This window comes from Neomonachus schauinslandi, chromosome 9, assembly GCF_002201575.2.
Source record: "Neomonachus schauinslandi chromosome 9, ASM220157v2, whole genome shotgun sequence".
Lineage (NCBI taxonomy): Eukaryota > Metazoa > Chordata > Mammalia > Carnivora > Phocidae > Neomonachus > Neomonachus schauinslandi.
In genome coordinates this window covers 30,351,764-30,374,492 of record NC_058411.1, presented here as the reverse complement: position 1 = coordinate 30,374,492, position 22,729 = coordinate 30,351,764, and the positions used below count along the sequence as shown (strand labels likewise).

General features: G+C 39.5%; 1 protein-coding gene and 1 pseudogene across 1 annotated transcript in view; both read right to left on the bottom strand.

Annotated features, from left to right (window-relative positions):
* LOC110571618 (cytochrome c oxidase assembly protein COX16 homolog, mitochondrial) overlaps window positions 1-21,812 on the bottom strand; it is a 31,258-nt gene extending 9,446 nt beyond the window's left edge. The window contains exons 1-2 of the mRNA XM_021679753.1: window positions 21,483-21,812; window positions 12,392-12,463 (exon numbers count right to left, since the gene is read on the bottom strand). Of these exons, the coding sequence (XP_021535428.1) occupies window positions 12,392-12,463; window positions 21,483-21,551 (141 nt within the window). The 5' untranslated portion in view covers window positions 21,552-21,812. The remainder of the gene's footprint in view (window positions 1-12,391; window positions 12,464-21,482) is intronic.
* LOC110571601 lies at window positions 861-12,250 on the bottom strand (annotated as a pseudogene).
* Window positions 21,813-22,729: the final 917 nt, after the last annotated feature.

The window sequence follows — 22,729 nt, the reverse complement described above, 5'->3', positions numbered from 1 at the left end:
ACCCCAGGGTCACAGAAAGACCGGGGGTGCCTGAATGCGGCAGAGCTCCCAGGTACTGGAATGGGGAAGCCAGCTGCAGAGACCCAACAAGCAGCAGATCTGGGGAGACTCCCCTTCCTCCCCCAGGAGGAGCAGCATGGCAGTGCACCACAGCAATCTGCTCGGTTTGGAGACTCCAAACGGGGTCGTGTGCTAGAGATAGAAACGCTCGGTCACAGGCCGGGTGAGCTCAGAGTGCAGCCGGAGACCAGGAAGACAGGGGTGATTGACTGCTTTTCTCTGGGGGCTCACTAAGGAGTGGGGCCCCGAGCTCTCGGCTCCTCTGGGACCAGAGACTGGCAGGCCACCATTTTCACTCTCGTCCTCCAAGGCTGTACAGAAAGCTTTCAGGGAACAAAAGCTACTGAGGGCAAACCCGAGCACATTATTTAGCCTGGCCCCTGGCAAGGGCAGTGTAATTCCGCCTCCAGCAAAGACATTTGGGAACCACGGCAACAGGCCCCTTCCCCAGAAGATCAGCAAGAATATCCAGCCAAGACCAAGTTTACCGATCAATGAGAACTGCAAAACTCCAGCACTAGGGGAGAATTCATGGCTTTTCTCCCATGATTCATTAGTCCTTAAAAGTTAATTTTTAAAATTTTCTTTAGTTTTTTCCTTTTCTATTTTTTTTGTAAAAAAACCCCAATGTATTTATTTAATATATTCATCAAAAGGGCTCAACCAGAGACTTAATTTAAAAAACAGAAACAAAACAAAAATGACACCACAGCTTAAGATACAGAGTCCTAGACAGAAATGAAGAGAAAGACTATCTAAGGAGAAAATAAAAAGACAACACAAAGAGAGAGGCTGGACAGTCAGGGATCTTGGCTGGAGACCTGCTTTGAGTAGGTTTCTTGCAGATACTTCTTAAAGGCTGTGGGGTTTTTCCAGAGCTCAGCAGCATGCGTGTTCAAAGGACTATCAATGTTTGGTTCTCCTAGCAGGCTATGGATGGACAGCAGGATGGTCCTGACATCATACAGGGCAGACCACTTGTCCTTCAGGATGTCCAGGCAGATGTTCCCCTCGGTGTCCACATTCGGGTGGCAGCAGGGTGTGAGGAACTTCACCGTGGGCACGTTTTAAGGATAGCCACTGGGGAATTCCAGGGAGAGCTTATACCTCAGGTCTTCATACACTGTGCCTGCTGCCCCACCCATTTGAAAAGGTTGTCGGATTCAGGGAAGGCAGAGATGCCTTTGTCACCAGACATCATGAGGGTCATCGGCTCCTGCTGTAGCCTCTTGCCCACGGGGTCCCGGGCAGCGCCCCTGCTGGGCTTGGCTCCTTTGCGGGTGGTGGCGACGCTGGCGGCAGCTGGGTCGCGGTTCTGGGAGGGATCCTGGGCGGCGTGGGGAGGGAGACAGGAACTCGGAGAGCACTACTGCAACTGCCTCCTTTTCTATTTTTTTAGTTGAATTTTTCTTCTTTCCTTTTTCAACCAACATCTTATCAATTCCTTTTTTAAAATCTTTTTTAATTTTCATTTTTACAGTCATATTCTATCCCTTCATTGTATTTAACCTTATTTTTTGTATATATATATGTTTTTCTTTCTTTAAGATTTTGGGATACAGTTTCTTCTAACAGACCAAAATATAACCTAAAATCTAGTATATGACTTTGTCCTAGTCTCCCACCTGATCACATTCTTTGTTTTTTTTATTTTTTTTGTTCTTTTTTCAACCAACTTCTTATCAATTCCTTTTAAAAAATCTTTTTAAATTTTCATCTTTACAGTCATATTCCATCTCTTCATCGTACTTACCCTTATTTTTGTACATATATAAGTTTTTCTTTCTTTAAAAGTTTGGGAGGCAGTTTCTTCTAACAAGACCAAAATACACCCAAAATCTAGTGTGTGGCTCTGTTCTATGCACCAGCCTGATCATATTCTTTTTTTTTTTTTTTTCTTTCTTTTCCCCACGATTTCGGGTCTCTTCTGTTTTGTTTAGTGTATATTTTTCTGGGGTCATTGTTACCCTTTTAGCATTTTGTTCTCTCATTCATCTATTCTTCTCTGGACAAAATGACAAGACGGAAAAACACCTCAAAAAAAAGAATTAGAGGCAGTACCGACTGCCAGGGACCTATCAAATCAGACATTAGCAAGATGTCGGAACTAGAGTTCAGAATGACGCTTATAAAGATACTAGCTGGGCTTGAAAAAAGCATAGAAGATACTAGAGAATCTCCTTCTGGAGAAATAAAAGAACTAAAATCTTACCAAGTTGAAATCAAAAAGGCTATTAACGATGTGCAATCTAAAATGAAGACTCTAACTGCTAGGGTAAATGAGGCAGAAGAGAGAATTAGATATCTTAGAAGACCAAATGATGGAAAATAAAGAAGCTGAGAAAAAGAGAGAGAAACAACTACTGGATCACGAGGGGAGAATTCGGGAGATAAGTGATACCATAAAGCAAAACAACATTAGAATAACTGGGATCCCAGAAGAAGAAAGAGAGAGGGAAGCAGAAGGTATATTGGAGCAAATTAAAGCAGAGAACTGCCCTAATTTGGGGAAGGAAACAGGCATCAAAATCCAGGAGGCACAGAGAACCCCCCTCAAAATCAATAAAAATATGTCAACACCCTGACATCTAATAGTAAAACTCACAAGTCTCAGAGACAAAGAGAAAATCCGGAAAGCAGCTCGGGACAAGAGGTCTGTAACCTATATTGGTAGAAACATTAGAATGGCAGCAGACCTATTCACAGAGACCTGGCAGGCCAGAAAGGACTGGCATGATATATTCAGGGCACTAAATGAGAAAAATATGAAGCCAAGAATACTATATCCAGCTAGGCTGTCATTGAAAACAGAAGGAGAGATAAAAAGCTTCCAGGAAAAACAAAAACTAAAAGAATTTACTATCACCAAACCAGCCCTACAAGAAATATTGAAAGGGGTCCTCTAAGCAAAGAAAGAGCCTAAAAGTAACATAGACCAGAAAGGAACAGAGACAATATACAGTAACAGTCACCTTACAGGCAATACAATGGTACTAAATTCGTATCTTTCAATAGTTACCCTGAATGTAAATGGGCTAAATTCCCCAATCAAAAGACAAAGAGTATCAGATTGGATAAAAAAACAAGACCCCTGTATATGCTGTCTGCAAGAGACTCATTTTAGACCCAAAGACACCTCCAGATTTAAAGTGAGGGAGTGGAAAAACATTTACTATGCTAATGGACATCAAAACAAAGCTAGGGTAGCAATCCTTATATCAGACAAATTAGATTTTAAACCAAAGACTATAATAAGAGATGAGGAAGGACACTACATCATACTTAAAAGGTCTATCCAACAAGAAGATCTAACAATTTTAAATATCTATGCCCCTAACATGGAAGCAACCAATTATATAAACCAATTTAACAAAATCAAAGAAACACATCGACAATAATACAATAATAGTAGGGGACTTTAACACCGCCCTCACTGAAATGGACAGATCATCTAAGCAAAAGATCAACAAGAAAATAAAGGCTTTAAATGACACACTGGACCAGATGGACTTCACAGATATATTCAGAACATTCCATCCCAAAGCAACAGAATACACATTCTTCTCTAGTGCCCATGGAACATTCTCCAGAATAGATCACATCCTGGATCACAAATCAGGTCTCAACCAGTACCCAAAGATTGGGATCATTCCCTGCATATTTTCGTACCACAATGCTTTGAAACTAGAACTCAATCACAAGAAGAAAGTCGGAAAGAACTCAAATACATGGAGGCTAAAGAGCATCCTACTAAAGAATGAATGGGTCAACCATGAAATTAAAGAAGAATTTAAAAAATTCAGGGAAGCAAGTGAAAATGAAAGCATAACTGTTCAAAGCCTTTGGGATGTGGCAAAGGTGGTCCTAAGAGGAAAGTATATAGCAATACAAGCCTTTCTCAAGAAACAAGGTCTCAAATACACAACCTATCCCTACACCTAAAGGAGCTGGAGAAAGAACAGCAAATAAAGCCTAAGCCCATCAGAAGAAGAGAAATAATAAAGATCAGTGCAGAAATGAATGAAATAGAAACCAAAAGAACAGTAGAACAGATCAACAAAAATAGGAGCTGGTTTTTTGAAAGAATTAATAAGATTGATAAACCCCGAGACATAAGCCTCTTATCAAAAAAGAAAAGAGAAAGGACCCAAATAAATAAAATCATGAATGAAAGAGGAGAGATCACAACCAACACCAAAGAAATACAAACAATTATAAGAACATATTATAATGGATGCATTCCTAGAGATGTATAAACTACCAAAACTGAACCAGGAAGAAACAGAAAACCTGAACAGACCCATAACCACTAAGGAAATTGAGGCAGTGATCAAAAATCTCCCAGCAAACAAGAGTGCAGGGCCAGATGGCTTCCCAGGGGGAATTCAACCAAACATTTCAAGAAGAATTAATACCTATTTTTCTGAAACTCTTCCAAAAAATAGAAATGGAAGGAAAATTTCCAAACTCAATTTTATGAGGCCAGCTTTACCTTGATCCCAAAACCAGACAAAGACCCCATCAAAAAGGAGAACTACAGACCAATATCCCTGATAAACATGGATGCAAAAATTCTCACCAAAATACTAGCCAATAGGATCCAACAGTATATTAAAAGGATTATTCACCACGAACAACTGGGATTTATTCCTGGGCTGCAAGGTTGGTTCAACATCCAGAAATCAATCCATGTGATATAATACATCAATAAAAGAAAGAACAAGAATCATATGATCCTCTCTATAGATTCAGAAAAAGCACTTGACAAACTACAGCATCCTTTCTTGATTAAAACTCTTCCCAGTGTACGGACAGAGGGTACATACCTCAATATCATAAAAGCCATCTATGAAAAACCCACAGTGAATATCATCTTCCATGGGGAAAAACTAAGAGCTTTTCCCCTAAGGTCAGGAACAGGGCAGGGATGTCCACTATCACCATTGCTATTCAACATAGTACTAGAAGTCCTGGCCTCAGCAATCAGACAACAAAAAGAAATAAAAGGCATCTGAATCAGCAAAGAAGTCAAACTCTCACTCTTTGCAGATGATATGATACTTTATGTGGAAAACCCAAAAGACTACCAAAAACCCAAAACTGCTAGAACTCATACAGGAATTCAATAAAGTGACAGGATATAAATTCAATACACAGAAATCAGTGGCATTTCTATATACCAACAACAAGAGAGAAGAAAGAGAAATTAAGGAGTCGATCCCATTTTTATTGCACCCAAAACCATAAGATACCTAGAAATAAATCTAACCAAAGAGGCAAAGGATCTGTACTCAGAATACTATAGAATACTCGTGAAAGAAATTGAGGAAGACACAAAGAAATGGAAAAACATTCCATGCTCATGGACTGGAAGAACAAATATTGTGAAAATGTCTATGCTACCTAGAGCAATCTACACATTCAATGCAATCCCTATCAAAATACCATCCACTTTTTTCAAAGAAATGGAACAAATAATCCTAAAATTTGTATGGAACCAGAAAAGATCCCAAATGGCTAGAGGAATGTTGAAAAAGAAAAGCAAAGCTGGCAGCATCACAATTCCGGACTTCAAGCTCTATTACAAAGCTGTAATTGTCAAGACAGTATGGTACTGGCACAAAAACAGACACATAGATCAATGGAACAGAACAGACAGCCCAGAAATGGACCCTCAACTTTATGGTCAACTAATCTTCGACAAAGCAGGAAAGAATGTCCAGTGGAAAAAAAATAGTCTCTTCAGCAAATGGTGTTGGGAAAATTGGACAGCCACATGCACAAGAATGAATCTGGATCGTTTCCTCACACCACACACAAAAATAGACCAAAAATGGATGAAAGGCCTAAATGTGAGAGAGGAATCCACCAAAATCATTGAGGAGAACACAGGCAGCAACCTCTTCGACCTCAGCCACAGTAACTTCTTCCTAGACACATCGCCAAAGGCAAGGAAGCAAGGGCAAAATGAACTATTGGGACTTTATCAAGATAAAAAGCTTTTGCACAGCAAAAGAAACAGTCAACAAAACCAAAAGACAACCGACAGAATGGGAGAAGATATTTGCAAATGACATATCAGATAAAGGCCTAGTATCCAAAATCTATAAAGAACTTCTTAAACTCAACACCCAAAGAACAAATAATCCAACCAAGAAATGGGCAGAAGACATGAACAGACATTTCTGCAAAGAAGACATTCAAATGGCCAACAGACACATGAAAAAGTGCTCAACATCACTCGGCATCAGGGAAATACAAATCAAAACCTCAATGAGATACCACCTTACACCAGTGAGAATGGTTAAAATTAAGAAGTCAGGAAATGACAGATGTTGGCGAGGATGCGGAGAAAGGGGAACCCTCCTACACAGTTGGTGGGAATGTAAGCTGGTGTAGCCACTCTGGAAAACAGGATGGAGGTTCCTCAAAAAGTTGAAAATAGAGCTACCCTATGACCCAGCAACTGCACTACTGGGTATTTACTCCAAAGATACAAACATAGTGATCCGAAGGGGCATGTGCACCCCGATGTTTCCACAATAGCCAAACTATGGAAAGAGCCTAGATGCCCATCAACAGATGAATGGATAAAAAAGATGTGGTATAAAAAAAAAGATGTGGTATATATATACAAATATTATGCAGCCATCAAAAAAAAAAAAAGAAATCTTGCCATTTGCAACAATGTGGATGCAACTAGAGGGTATTATGCTAAGGGAAATAAATCAGTCAGAGAAAGACAAGTATCATATGATCTCACTGATGTGAGGAATTTGAGAAACAAGACAGAGGATCATATGGGAAGGGAGGGAAGAATGAAACAAGATGAAACCAGAGAGGGAGACAAACCATAAGAGACTCTTAATCTCAGGAAACAAACTGAGGGTTGCTGGAGTGGAGGGGGTGGGTGGGATGGGATGTCTGGGTGATTAACACTGGGGAGGGTAGGTACTATGGTAAGCGCTGTGAATTGTGTAAGACTGATGAATCACAGACCTGTACCCCTGAAACAAATAATAAACTATATGTTAATAAAAAAATTATTAAAAAAATAATAATTTAATAAGAAAATCTCCTATACTTATAAATTAAGGAATAACACTTCTAAATAGCTTCTGAATAACTGAAAAATTTTTAATTAAAGGACTGTGAACATATTATATATTAAACCTGCATGACATAGCTAGGCCCATCTTTAAAAGGAAATTCATCAGCTTATAAGCCTATATTACCAAAAAAAGATGGAAATAGAATGAGCTAAGAATCTACCTCATAAAGTTAGAAAAAAGAAACTCAAAGGAAAAAGTAAATAGAGAACAGAACTGATTAAAGATCAAAAAATGAATGACAAGAGAATCAACTAAACCAAAAGCTATTAATAAATCTCAAGTAAAATTGACTTAGAAGAAAGAGAAATCACAAATAAGTATTTAGAATGAAAAGGAGGTCAACAACATAAATTTTATGGGCAACTGATACTCAGATAATATGAATACTTTTAGGCCAACAAAACTGAAAACTTAGGCAAAATGGACAAATTTATAGAAAACTACAACTTTCTAACATGTAGAAAAAAATAAACTATTTGAACAGTGTTATAAATGTATAAAGAGCTGAATCTGTACTTTAAAATCTCACATAAAGAAAACCCCAGGTTCAGATGGCTTTACCAATGGATTTTACTAAAGAAGAAATAATGCCAGTATAACAAAAAACCTTCTAGTTATGTGGTGAGCATAAGCTTGATGTCAAAATTTGAAAAAGACAGTAAGAGAACAGGCCAACTTCACTAATGCAGAATTCCTGAAGAACACACTACAAAAAGACAGTATACCAAGATCAAGGTGAGTTCATTTCTCAGGAATGCACAATTAATTTGAAAACCACAATGTAATTTGTAAATAAACTAATGCAACAGAACAGACAACAAAACAGGACAGAAGAGCAGGAAAGAAAAAAATGTTAAGTCAGGGCGCCTGGGTGGCTCAGTCATTAAGCGTCTGCCTTCGGCTCAGGTCATGATCCCGGGGTCCTGGGATCGAGCCCCACATCGGGCTCCCTGCTCAGCGGGGAGCCTGCTTCTCCCTCTCCCCCTGCTTGTGTTCCCTCTCTCGCTGTGTCTCTGTCAAATAAATAAATAAAATCTTAAAAAAAAAAAAAAAAAAAGAAAGAAAAGAAAAAATGTTAAGTCAGTAAATGGCGCTTGTACAACTTGTTGTCTATATTAGGGAAAACATTCTATAAGCAGAGTTAGGGGTCCCCAGAAAAAGAAAGACCCAGACATTTCAGGTCCCCAGCTATCCCCTCCCACCAGTTCCCCACCCCCTGGGATCTATCGTGCCTTACCAACTCTACCTGCCCAAGCACACTTCTTGCAGGACTGCCTAGGGGGTGTTCGAATTACAAAGAAATGAAAAAACAAAAAACAAAAAACCAAAAACCACAGTAGTTAAGAATTTTAAGGGAACAAAGAGAATGCAAAAACTAAGTCTCTAATAGGCCAGTAGATAGCCTAACCATATCAGAGACAAAAAAATCAATGGTAAAACTCCCAGTGCTGTTTCAAAAGTAAAGACTGACTTCATTCTTGAGTTGTCTTCGCAGGATTGAAACTAGCAGAAAATTTAAAGCTTGTTTTTCAGAGAACTGTTTCTCTGTAGCCAGCTACTGTTTCTTTTCAGACCCCACTAAGAAATATACTGGCTCTGGGTCAACTGATAAGGTCCCAGCCATGAACAAACAAGGCCCTGCAGACCTTACCTGAGGTAACCAGCCCAAGATCCCATCCAGTTTATACTGGCTCTTGGATCATATCCATAGCCCCTTCCCTTTGTCCAACACTTAATCTGCTTCAGTACAATGTTAAAGTCTCTACCCTGGGAGGAACACAGGCTTCATAAAACACTACATCTGCACAACCTTATTCCCGCCTTTATGTGTGATGACAAAACTCCCCTTTCTGAATATTCATCCTAATCTTAAATAAAAAGAACTCTCTCATCCCTGTCTGGGTAGTCACGATTTGGAGTTATTCCCATGATCTCATTTGCTGCAAATAAAATTTCCTTTGAGTGACAACTCCACCTGCGGCAATTTCTTATGGATTATCTGCTGTAATCTCTATCTGCAACTCACCAAGGAGCAAAAGAACTCACACTAGTTCAGTTACAGCTAGTTCAGTTACAGTTCCTCCAATGTGTGTGGGTTTTTTTTTCAAACCACCAAGGAATTAACTCAATTCTGACACTACCTACCTAGAGATAGAGTCAGATCCCACAGGTTAAGGGCTCAGTCATCCAAGACAGCCCCCGTCCCCACTTCACACACCAATTGCAAATCCAGGATGTCACCTGCACTTCTCACTGGCTATGGACTGGAGGTTCCAACAACTGCTCCCTGAACAGCTCACAGAATTGAAACACTTTACTTATAAAAGGCTAGATGGAAGAGACACACAGGCAAGGTATAGGGAAAGGCTGTGGGGATTCCATGCCCTCTTTAAGAGGGCTATTCTCCCAGCACCTCTACAAGTTCCCCAGTCAGGAATCTGTCTGAACCTTATCTTTTTGGGTTTTTATGGAGGCTTCATTACATGGGGATGATTAAGTCCTTGCCATTGGCAATCGATTCAACCTCTAGCCCAACTCCCCTCCCTGGAAGTCAAGGGGTGGGACTGCAAGTTCCAACCCCGTCTCACAAGGCTGGTTCTCCTAGCAACCAGCCCCCATCTTTAGGTTACCCAGGGGCATTCCATAAATTCATCAACATAACAAAAGACACCATGCTTGCTCTCATCACTTAGGAAATTCCAGGGGTTTTAGCTCAATGGCCAGAAAATAGGGCAAAGACCAAATACGTATTTCTTATAAATCAGAACATCACAATTCCTCATACTATATACAAAAAAATCAATTCCATTTGGGTTTTATATTTGCAGACCTGAGTATAAAAGGCAAAACAAAAATTTTAGCAATCATATAGAAAAATATTTATATTTTGGCGTAAGAAAAACTTCTTAAAAGGACTAAAAGAAAAAGTAACTATAAAGTAAAAAAGGAATAAAATAGACTACACTAAATTTATTCATCAAAAGACCCCATTAAGATGACTAAAAAGTTATAATCTGCCATGTATAAAGAAATCTAACAAAACAATAAGAAAAAGACCAACAACCCACAGAAAAAAATGGGCAACCGAGACCTGAAACATCACAACAGAGGACACATAAAAAAAGGAAATATAAGTGGCCAACAGACATAGGAGAAGTGATCAACCTCAATACTCACTCCTCCAAAGTAGTAAGGGGATTAGCCCCCAGTCTATCTGCCTACCAGAAAAAAGGATAAACCCTTTCAGGAGGAAAACAATACCACCTAGAATCTCTACAAGTATTTACAAACAATACCCAATATTTAATTTAAAAAATTACAAGGTCGGGGCACCTGGGTGGCTCAGTCAGTTAAGCGTCTGCCTTTGGCTCAGGTCATGATCTCAGAGTCCCAGGACTGAGCCTCATGTCAGGCTCCCTGCTCAGCGGGGAGTCTGTTTCTCTGTCTCCCTTTGCCCCTCTCCTGGCTCATGCTCTCTCTCTCACTCTCTCTCTCAAATAAATAAATAAAATCTTAAAAAAATAAAAAATTACAAGGTGTGTTCAGAGACAGAACATTTACCCACAAAACCAACAAGAGAAAAAAATTAGACAATAAAAGCAGATCTATAGTTGGTGTATGTAGGGTGTATGTAAAGTAACATATATATTCAAGATACTAAAGGAAAAAGTAAATAAAAACATGACTTCATGGAAGATTATATATATTATACATTCTTTTTAAATTTAATATTTACCCTCTTACTGTCTTTAAGACTAGTTGGAGTTGGTGTTTCTCTTAAACTATAAAATTAACTGAGAAAACTGAATAGAGGGGCGCCTGGGTGGCTCAGTCGTTAAGCATATGCCTTCGGCTCAGGTCATGATCCCAGAGTCCTGGGATTGAGCCCCGCATTGGGCTCCCTGCTCAGCGGGAAGCCTGCTTCTCCCTCTCCCACTCCCCCTGTTTGTGTTCCTTCTCTTGCTGTTGTCTCTCTCTGTTAAATAAATAAAATCTTAAAAAAAAAAACAAAACTGAATAGGTCCCTTTAATACTCTTTACTTTCCTACCAATAATTATTAATATAATATTATATTTCATTATATATATAATATATATTTATAATTATATATATTTATATAATTCATATATTATATATATTTAATATAACATATATTTCATTATATAGTATATATTTCATTAACAGATCTCAATAATATTGGTAGAAAATTTATATGTATAAATATTATATATATATGTATATAAGAAATTATATATATGGGGGCGCCTGGGTGGCTCAGTCGTTAAGCGTCTGCCTTCGGCTCAGGTCATGATCCCAGGGTCCTGGGATGGAGCCCCGCATCGGGCTCCTTGCTCAGCGGGAAGCCTGCTTCTCCTTCTCCCACTCCCCCTGCTTGTGTTCCCTCTCTCGCTGTGTCTCTCTCTGTCAAATAAATAAATAAAAAATCTTAAAAAAAAAAAAAAGAAATTATATATATGTATATATGTTTTATATATAAATAAAACTTGGGAAAAAACTCAAATATCAATGTGGCCACAAACAAAAACTACATACTTCTGAATGAATTAATCAGTTACTTAACTAGAGTTCTTATGTAACACCTGGACTAAATTTGTTAGTAACTATAATCAAAGAGAGTGAAAATCCTAGCACTACCTCTAAATAGCCATGTAACCACAGGTTAGTTACTGAAGCTATCTGAACCTCAGTTTCCTCACTTGTAAAATAAATTTTACATATATTTAGATATAGGTATATAGCTTTATATACAATATATAAATATATATTATATACCTAAAAAGATAAGTATCATTATTTGTAATGAAAAATAATTTTCCTTTCCTTCAGTATATCAGTAGACTTTATATATCAATATAATTTATAAAATTACTGGTATTAATATGAAATAGCTAATTTATAATTGGAGTAATATAATGGGAGTGAAATTGTCCAACATTCTTCAGTCCCTTTTAAATCCTAAAAAAAACTCTACTGAGAATGCAGTATTGCAAATTTTCTAGGAATAAGATAACTAAATTCTTTACATTTCATGATTCACTTCCATATGATCATTCATGTTGTCTTAAAGAATAAGAAAATCATTCAACCCCTTGAAAAATTAAACAAAACTCAGACTGCTTAGTACATCAAGTATACATACCTAAACCGGAACAATCGTATACACAGACACATGTCAAACTCCAATTACAGTCCTTACCTTAATTTTCACAGCATCATAGCGGATTTGTGAAAATTCACGAAGACCAAAAGAGCCTCCAACAATCAGCAACTGAAACAAAGAGAGGAAACAAACAACATAGACGGGCAGAATTCTCTCTACAGATTAATGCCAATAGTGGCAGCTTATATGAAATCCAATATATTATTTTCTTGGTGAGTTACCATTCATCTGTTCAGAGTGGATGCAGTATGTACTGTCACTAGGAAACATTTTATCCTATTACCAAATACCAAAGTCAGTACCCCATTAGTTTGTTTGTTCATTTTTAAAGATTTTATTTATTTATTTGGGGGGGGGAGGAGCAGAAGGGGAGGGAGAGAGACAAGCGGACTCTGCTGAGTGCTGAGCACAGAGCCCAACGTGGGGCTTGATCACATGACCCCAAGATCAAGACCTGATGAAACCAAGAGTTGGACACTTAACCAATTGAGCCACCCAGCTGCACCCCCATACTTGTATTCCACCTTATGGTTTAAATAACATCATCACAAGCATTATATTAGTTGATCTTACAAAAGAACTAAAGCTAAGGAAAAAATCCATTTAACAGATGAAATAAAAGCACAAGCAACTAAATGACTTGCCTATGATTATACTGAGTAAAGTTAGGAATTAAATTCTGGCCTCATTTCCTCAAGACCAGAATTCTTTCAATTTTATGTGTTTGCAAAATAAGCTAACTAGACAGCATTTTTCTCCATTTTCTTACCAACTAGTAAAAGAATCTCATAAAATACACCACACTTATTAATATATGGCAAACCTTAAAAGATTCCTCCAACTGGCATTGCTGCTTTATCACCTCCTCCAATAATCTAATGGGCTTTCACCCCTAATCCTAAAGCTGTAAAAGTCTAGCAATTTGGATAAAAATAAGGTTTGATCCCTACCTTCCTTTTTATGTCAATATATTAATATTACCAAATAAGGAAATATAAAGATATAAAACATTGTAAAATATAAAACTTTACGATTTTGAAGTTGAAATACTAACAAAACCTTGAGGCTATAAATTTTAAAACCCAGTAAGTCTGACCACATAAAATTTTCAATGTCTATACTGACAAATGAAATAAAAACAACACAAAATCAAAAGACAACAAATCAGGAAAAACATCTGTTATATATAAGCAGCTAATATCTGGCAATGTCAATATGTAAAAATTATTTGTATAAGTAAAATAACTTCTGTCTTTGTGTTTCAATGAAAAGACACATCCCTGGCTTTCGTAACTCTGTTTCAGTCTCCTTTTATTCATTCTTCCTCATCTTCCCAACGGGGGGTAGTATCCCAAAAGGCTCAAATCTTCACATTTCTTCTAACTATTCACAACCAACACTGAGTCCATATCATAGCTGATGTCATCCAATTTCATGGCTTTAAATAGGCTCTATAACCTAACAACTTCCAAATGCACATTTTCAATGGGAAACATCCCATTGAACTGAAAATGCTTTCCTACCTGACATTTTCACTTGAAAGCCTAAGAGATATATGGGGCGCCTGGGTGGTTCAGTTGGTTATGCATCTGACTTCAGCTCAGGTTATGATCTCCAGGTCCTGGGATCCGCCCACATTGGGCTGTCACTGGGGAGTCTGCTTCTCCCTCTCTCTCTGCCTCTCCCCGCCATGCTCTCAGATAAATAAAATCTTTAAAATAAAAAAAAGTCTAACAGATATATATAAATTAACATTTTGAAAAACCCTCTTGACTTTTACCCCAACACTCTTTCTGCCCCAATCTTTCACATCCCAGTAAATGTAAACTGCTTTCATCCAACGGCTCAAGCAAACTTCTTTGTAATCATCATAAGCTCCTCTCATTCATATCTCACATCTAATCCATCCCTGAGTTCTGTCACCTCTACTTTCAAAACATTTCTTGAATCTGACAATTTCTAACTATACCTTCTTCTAATACTCTAGTCCAGGCCACCATCACCTCTTTCTGGAACTACTGCAATTACAGTACCCACGTGTTACATAATGAAGAATTTGCCTGAACTTTGTCTAGGGTTCCTGAGAGGAAGGTACTAACTTGGACTTTCCTGAGTGACAGGAGTATCTTTGTTATTGATGGTGGGCCCCTAGGACCACACCTGAATTTATGCTAATGAGGTGACTCATGGTAGGCCCCTAGATAGTTACAGTATACCGGTGGGCCATGCTGGAATGACCAACCATGTGACTAGAGGGGTGGGGCTTTAAGCCATATGATATCAACCTGACCTCCAAGGAGATGAGGCTGGACACTGAGTTCCCTCACACAGTTAATGATTCAATTAACCATACCTAGATAATGAAACCCAATTAAAAAAAACTCTGGACACTTGGCTCAGTCGCTTAAGCGTCTGCCTTCGGCTCAGGTCATGATCCCAGGGTCCTGGGATCGAGTCCCGCATTGGGCTCCTTGCTTGGCAGAGAGCCTGCTTCTCCCTCTACCTGCTCTGCCTGCCGCTACCCCTGCTTGTGTTCTCTCTCTCTGACAAAAAAATAAATAAAATCTTAAAAAAAAAAAAAAAAACTCTGGACACTGAAGCTTGGTTGAGCTTCCTGGTTGGTGAACACATTAATGTGCTGGGAGGGTGGCATGCCCTGATTTCACAGGAGGAAAACATGGAAACTCTGCATTTGGGACCTTCCCAGACCTTACCCTGTGGGTCTCTTTTGGCTGTTCCTAATTCATACCCTTTATAATAAAACAATAATTGTAAGTATAGTGCTTTCCTGAGTTCTGTGAGTCATTCTAGTGAATTATTAAACTTGAGGGGGTTAATAGGAACCCACAAATTTATAGCCAGTTGATCAGAAGCACAGGTGGGCCAAGAATCCCAGAGCTTTCAGTTGGTGTCTGAAATAAGCGGAGTTTCATGAAGGACTATTCCCTTACTCTGTGAAGTCTGTGCTAATTCTGATTAGGATCAGACTTGCACTACACCACCTACCACTCATTACCACAGTGTCTACACTCCTAACTAAATATCTTCATTTGTGCAATAGATCCCATATCATCTTATTTACTGAAGGACCCTGATTCATCAATTCTCATTTCCTTATCATGAAAATCTTGCTCACTACCACATGATTCATCATAAAAAAATGCTATTATTTCTCCCACTTATTAACAAACTTCTCTAGACCTCACTCCCTCACGTTACTATCCTCTTTCCTTGTTCCTATCTGCAGTAAAATTTCTCAAAGGAGTTGTTGATGCTCACTGTCCCTCCCATTCTCTCTTAGACCCATTCCAGCCACCAAACACATCCACGTTACCAAATCCAATGGTTAACTCTCTGTTCTCATCTTACTTCATGAGCAAAATTTGACACAGTTGATCACTTTCCTCCTTTTCCCTTAAACCTGGTTTTTCTTTTACCTGAGAATACTTCTTAGTGTCCTTTATTGGTTCTTCCTGTACACTCAATCCCCTAATGCTGGAGTACCCCAGGGCACAATGACTGGTCTTCTCTATCTACATTAATTTCTTTTGTGAGCTCAATCAATCTTATAACTTTAAAAATATTCACACTCCACCTTTAGAAGGGATCAAGCAGGCACTAGAGGAAAAAAGCAGCACCAGGTAAACAAAGCAGACCAGAATAGCACTGCAAGGGCTCTGGAACCTAAATTATCATTGGAAAGAAAGCCCAAAATAGTATGCTACTACCTACAGCTAAGTCTAAGCATGGTGACTGCTTGCTAAAGTAGAAGACTTAAATAGGATACAGAGTTTCCTAACATAATACTCAGAATGTCCATGATACAATAAAAACTCACTTGTCAGAGCAAGAATCAGGAAAACAGCAAGCTGAATTAGAAAAGACTATCAAGAGATATTAACATGGAGATAAACCAGATGTTGGAATGATCTGACAAAGATTTTATTTTTTTTAAGATTTACTTATTATTTGAGAGACAGAGAGAGCACCGTGCCTGTACCTGTGGGGGAAGGGCAGAGGGAGAAGCAGACTCCCCGCTGAGCAGGGAGCCCCCATGCCCATGACAGCCGGATGTGGCTGGATCTCAGGACCCTGAGATCACGACTTGAGCCGAAACCAAGAGTTGGAAACTTAACCAACTGAGCCACCCAGGCGTCCCATGATCTAGCAAAGATTTTAAAGGAATCATTATAAAAATGCTTGAGAGAGCAGTAACCGATGTTCTTAAAACAAATGAAAAATTAGAAAATCTCACCAAAGGCATAGAAAAAAAGAACCAAAAGGTGACATCAGTGAAATGGCAGACTAGGAATCTCCAAAAATCTTCTCCATCACAGCAATGAGAAAACTGGCAAAAGTTCTCCAATCAACTTTTTCAGAAATTTGAAAATTAAGCAAAGACTTGCAATAATGTTGGGAACATTTTCCTAAGAAGACTGCCTTTCAGTAAGGACAGAAAGCTTGGATGCATTTTTATTCCCACCTCTCCACCCCAGCTCCATGGTAACCATGAAAACAAATAGAATGCTCCTCTCTTATTATAGTCTTTGGTTTAAAATCTAATTTGTCTGATACAAGGATTGCCACCCGAGCTTTCTTTTGATGTCCATTAGCATGGTAAATGTTTTTCCACCCCCTCACTTTAAATCTGGAGGTGTCTTTGGGTCTAAAATGAGTCTCTTGCAGATAACATATCGATGGGTCTTATGTGTGGTGTTTTGTTTTGTTTTTTTAAGATTTTATTTATTTATTTGACAGAGAGAGACACAGCGAGAGAGGGAACACAAGCAGGGGGAGTGGGAGAGGGAGAAGCAGGCTTCCCGCGGAGCAGGGAGCCTGATGTGGGGCTCGATCCCAGGACCCCGGGATCATGACCTGAGCCGAAGGCAGACGCTTAACAACTGAGCCACCCAGGCACCCCATGGGTCTTGTTTTTTTATCCAATCTGATACCCTGTGTCTTTTGATTGTGGCATTTAGCCCATTTACATTCAGAGTAACTATTGAAAGATAAGAATTTAGTGCCATTGTATTGCCTGTAAGGTGAGAGTTATGTGTATTGTCTGTGTTCCTTTCTGGGCTATGTTACTTTTAGACTCTCTTTGCTTAGAGTACCCCTTTCAATATTTCTTGTAGGGCTGGTTTGGTGTTTGCAAATTCTTTTAGTTTTTGTTTGTCCTGGAAGCTTTTTATCTCTCCTTCAATGGCCAACAGACACATGAAAAAGTGCTTAACATCACTCGGCATCAGGGAAATACAAATCAAAACCTCAATGAGATACCACCTCACGCCAGTCAGAATGGCTAAAATTAACAAGTCAGGAAATGACAGATATTGGCGAGGATGTGGAGAAAGGGGAACTCTCCTACACTGTTGGTGGGAATGCAAGCTGGTGCAGCCACTCTGGAAAACAGGATGGAGGTTCCCCAAAAAGTTGAAAATAGAGCTACCATACGACCCAGCAACTGCACTACTGGGTATTTACTCCAAAGATACAAACGTAGTGATCTGAAGGGGCACGTGTACCCCAATGTTTATAGCAGAAATGTCCACAATAGCCAAACTATGGAAAGAGTGTGGATGTCCATCAACAGATGAAGGGATAAAGAAAATGTGGTATATATACACAATGGAATATTATGCAGCCATCAAAAAATGAAATCTTGCCATTTGCAACGACGTGGATGGAACTAGAGGGTATTATGCTAAGCGAAATAAGTCAATCAGAGAAAGACAATTATCATATAATCTCACTGATATGAGGAATTTGAGAAACAAGACGGGGGATCATGGGGGAAGGGAGGGAAAAATGAGACAAGATGAAACCAGAGGGGGAGACAAACCATAAGAGACTTTTAATCTCAGGAAACAAACTGAGGGTTGCTGGAGTGGTGGGGGGTGGGAGGGATGGGGTGGCTGGGTGATAGACACTGGGGAGGGTATGTGCTATGGTGAGTGCTGTGAATTGTGTAAGACTGATGAATCATAGGCCTGTACCCCTGAAACAAATAATATATTATGTTAATAATAAATAAATAAATGAATGAAATAGAATGCAATCATGGGGCAGAATGGGGTTGGGGCTCCTTAAAACATTATTCTTTAAGAATAGAGACTTAGAGACTTAGAATAGAGACTTAGAATAGGTCACTGCTTGATCAAATCTGGTGGTTCAATGGAAACCTCAGTCACAAGGCTGTCTTCAGTTTTCCTGACTTTGAGCTCAACTAGTACTAACAGACTTCTCTCAGGAAGTGTTTGTTGAAAAATTCAGAGGCAATTGGTTAACATTGTGACTGCCTGAGGTGGTAGGCAACAGGGCAAATAACAGTCTAACCAAAAAGCTTAAAAGGAAAATATGAGAAATGAGGTGTCCACAGAGGACTCTGAAAAGTTCAAACATATTCCTGAGAATCCAGAAGGAAATGCTCATGAACTGAATTGTGCCCATGCCCAGCGTGGTGTGTCAGCTCAGGAAAGATCTGAGAAGGCCTTAAACACTTGTCTATGGCTAACCTGGAGTCTCTGAGCAAGCAGGAAGTAAAAGCTCAAGGCAGAGTTGTAACCTGCCTGGCTGAGTGTCGAAGACACACCAAAACAAGCACACAGAGCCCCTCAACAAAGAATTACTGGTTCCAGGTGTTTAAGGAAACCTCTACCCAATAAAAAGAAAAATAGCCCAATTTAAAAACGGGCAAATGATTTGAATAAACATTTCTGCAAAAAAGAGATACAGATGACTAATAACCATATGAAAGGATGTTCCATATCATTAGTCATAAAGGAAATGCAAATCAAAACCACAATGAGATACCTTCACATCCACTGGGAAGGGTATAATAAAAAAGATGGACAATAACAAGTGTTGGCAAGGACGTGGAGGATTCATTGCTGGTGGGAATGTAAAATGATGTAGCCACTCCGGGAAATAGCTTGACAGTTCCTCAAAATGTTAAACATGGAGTTATCATATGGCCCAGCAATTCTACTACTAGGTATATACGAAGAGAAATGAAAATATACATCCATACAAAAATTGTACATGAATGTTCGTAGCAGCATTATTCACAATGGCCAAAAAATGTTAACAATCTAAATGTTCATCAATGGATAAATAAAATGATAAATAAATAGGATAGGATTAGGATAAAAAAATTGTCTATCCAAATGATGGAATATTATTTAGCCATAAAAATGAATGAAGTTTTGACACATGTTACAACATGAATGAATCTTGAAAACACCATGCTAATTGAAAGCAGTCACAAAAGACCACATGTTGTATTATGCTACTAAATCTATAAACAGAAGTAGATTAGTGGTTGCCTAGGTGGGGGGAGAGGGAGGAGAAAATAGGAAGTGGCTACTAATGAGCATGGTGTCTCCTCTGGGATGATGAAATTATTCTAAAGTTAGACAGTGGTGATAGCTGCATTAACTCTGTGAATATACTAAAAACGCTGAACCAAACACTTTAAATGGGTTAATTTTTTGGTGTGTAGGAACCAGTAGGTCACTGGTCAGATTAGAAAGGTAAATTCTCAAGACTAAATGGGCAGTGTGGAAGCTGAAACAAGTATATTCTCTTTCTTCAAGCAGTTTGGACAAGAAAGGAAGGAGAGTAGTATTTGCATATACCTGGTATTCAAAGTCCTCTTCTGTATGTCCTATGAAGCATTAATATTTATCCAAGAGAGGAAATAATTTCAGCTTGAAGATAAATGTAGTATAGTAATTGTGGCATATGCAACTGATACATGATGAAGAGGATGTATCTTTTGAGTTCTTTCCAGTAGTGCTTGGTTTCAGCGTACTGAATTCAACATTTTCTGCTTCAATTTATTTATATGTTTAGGACTTGTATTTTGAAACATGGTCCTTTAGGTCCCGTATAGAGGTATAGATGTAGAGACCAGTACAGAGTAACACATTTAGGGAAAAGGCTACTGTGGTACTTTCCATTCCCTGAAATAAAACAAAAGAGGAAACCCCTAAGTACCGGGAAGGTACTTCAACATTAGTGGTTTTAATATCCCGGCTTTGGTGATTTTGAAAAATAAGAACAAAATCAAATTGGCTTTCACTAGGACATGCAGGTGACCACAATCATAATGCTTCTGAATGGATCTCCATTTGGGGGCAGAGGAATCTATAGAGAGGATAGTTTTTACACATGCCCTGTCATCTACACAAATATAATTACTACATAATCTTTTAAGACAGTTTTCTTTAAACTTTTTTAAGGTCACTTCTCTCCTTTAGTTCTGCTTAAATGCAAAAGCTGGTAACTTCACCTATACCAATATCCATACAAAGGATTAAATTGTTAAGTATTTAAAAGAAAGTGGCTTTTGTCCACAAGCTTTATTGAAATTGTCTCATTTACTATGACATCAAGGCTTTCTGAAGCAAAATAACTTGCCAAGGTCAAACAGCAAAAGAGGGGGAATGTCTGGCTGGATTCCAACTCTGGCTGGAGTTATGTCAACCTCAACCTGTATCTTCTATACGAATGAGATCCTCAGGGAACTCAGTGTAGGACAGGACGCAAGAATATAAACACCAAAAGTACACTCGAGGTGCTTCAAAATGATCAATTATAAGTTTTTTTTAGGCTTTTTTGAAGGCTGCTACAATGTGGCAGGCACCGCGCTAAACCCTCGATTTTCAAAAGGTTTCATTTAACTCCTACCAACAATCCGGGAAGAATTAAACCAGTTCACAAAACAGAAGCTGAAACGTGGAGATGCCCGAAATTGTACAGTCAAATTAAGTAAATACATCTAGTTCCAACGATTCACAGCACCGTCCAGGTGTAGCACGGGGTTAAAAAATGTCAGTTGGGTAATCACCCAGACCGGGTGTAAAATCTGGTCTGACCTCGATCTCTGAAGCACAGCCTGGTAACTACTAGGGAGAGTAAAAGGGGGCCTCGGGATCCTGGTACCAGCGAAGGGAGAGGACTAAGACGGCCACCTCCCGCCAGCCCCTTCCCCGCCCGGGCTGCCGCTCCCCGCCTGTCGCTCCCCGCCTCCCGCCTCCCAGATCCTGGCAGCCGGGACCCAGCCGACCTAGACGCCCCACCCCTTCCGGAATCCTGCCCCACACGTTCTCCTCCCTGCGCTCACCAGCATGGGGACTCCGTAGCGAAGCGTCTTGTTCTTGCGCAGGGCGCGCATCACCGCATGTACAGACATGACTGAACTCTCCCACGCGTGGACGCCTAGTCCAACAGGCCCAGCGCGGCCTCCCGAATCCAAGCTCCCTCCCCAGGAGGAAGTCCTTGACTCGCCTCCTTTCCTTGGCCTCCCGGTGCTCGGTCCTCCCCCGATAGCCTCCGCCAGACGAAAGCAATCGATGCGTCGCAACACACTCGCGCGCCCGCGTGGAAATTCGAGTGTCGGCTCTTTGGTTCCGGCACACTGGTTTGCAGTCGGGATTTAGGGACTGAAGCCGTGTTTGTCGTTCTCATCAAATGATGTGGAAACCGGTACCTCCCACGTCCTGGGTCTTGGCCAACGTCTTCTGACGTTTCCTAACACGTAGCTGTTCTGTAAAATCAGCTAAGAAAAAAAAGTTACTTTGGAGCTAGTATTGCAGCTTCTGGTACTCTGGCTATTTGTGGGGTGGGGAGTTTACCAGCTTAATAAAGATTTAGAAATAAATAAATCACCACGAAAGGGTAGGTTGAATGGCAGTGTAGTGCCTTGATATCACTGAACCCTTAATGCTAGTTGCTTTAACTACTAGATAGCCTGTAATCTTCAGTCATTTATGAATGTCTATTTTCCACTCACTCTGCATCCCTCCAGCACACATTTTTGCAGGTCATTAGAAGGTTCGAGGAAAAGAGAGATGAAAAGATACAATCCCTACCTTAAAGAAGCTGGCAGTTTAATGGACAAACAAATGAACATGTGCCTTAAGTACAACAGTTGCTTAGGAAACAGCCCCCACGTGCCATTTGCCAGGGTGAGTCCAAGAAAGCCTCACCTACCAAGTACTATTTGAGATGACATAATAGTATAAAATACAGGTGACATGGAGTAACATTTCCCGTGTTATCCCTGAGATCTTCCCATCTGTCCCTGCCTCTATTGCCACTGAAATGTTCCTGGTTTAATCCCTTGTCATCTTTCCACATATTGAAGTCACCCCTAAGTGGTCTTCAGAAGAGAAACTCCAGCTCCACCTTTCACCTGCTCTAATCTATAGATTAGACCATATCTATAGTCCCACCGGGTCAAATATGAAAAAACAAACAAACAGACATAACCTTAATTGTAATTCTCAAGTCTGTCTTCCACACTGCTGAAAAGTTATCTAAAAAGCAGAAATGATGAGATTCTCCTGGTTGGTTTTATTTGTTCATTTG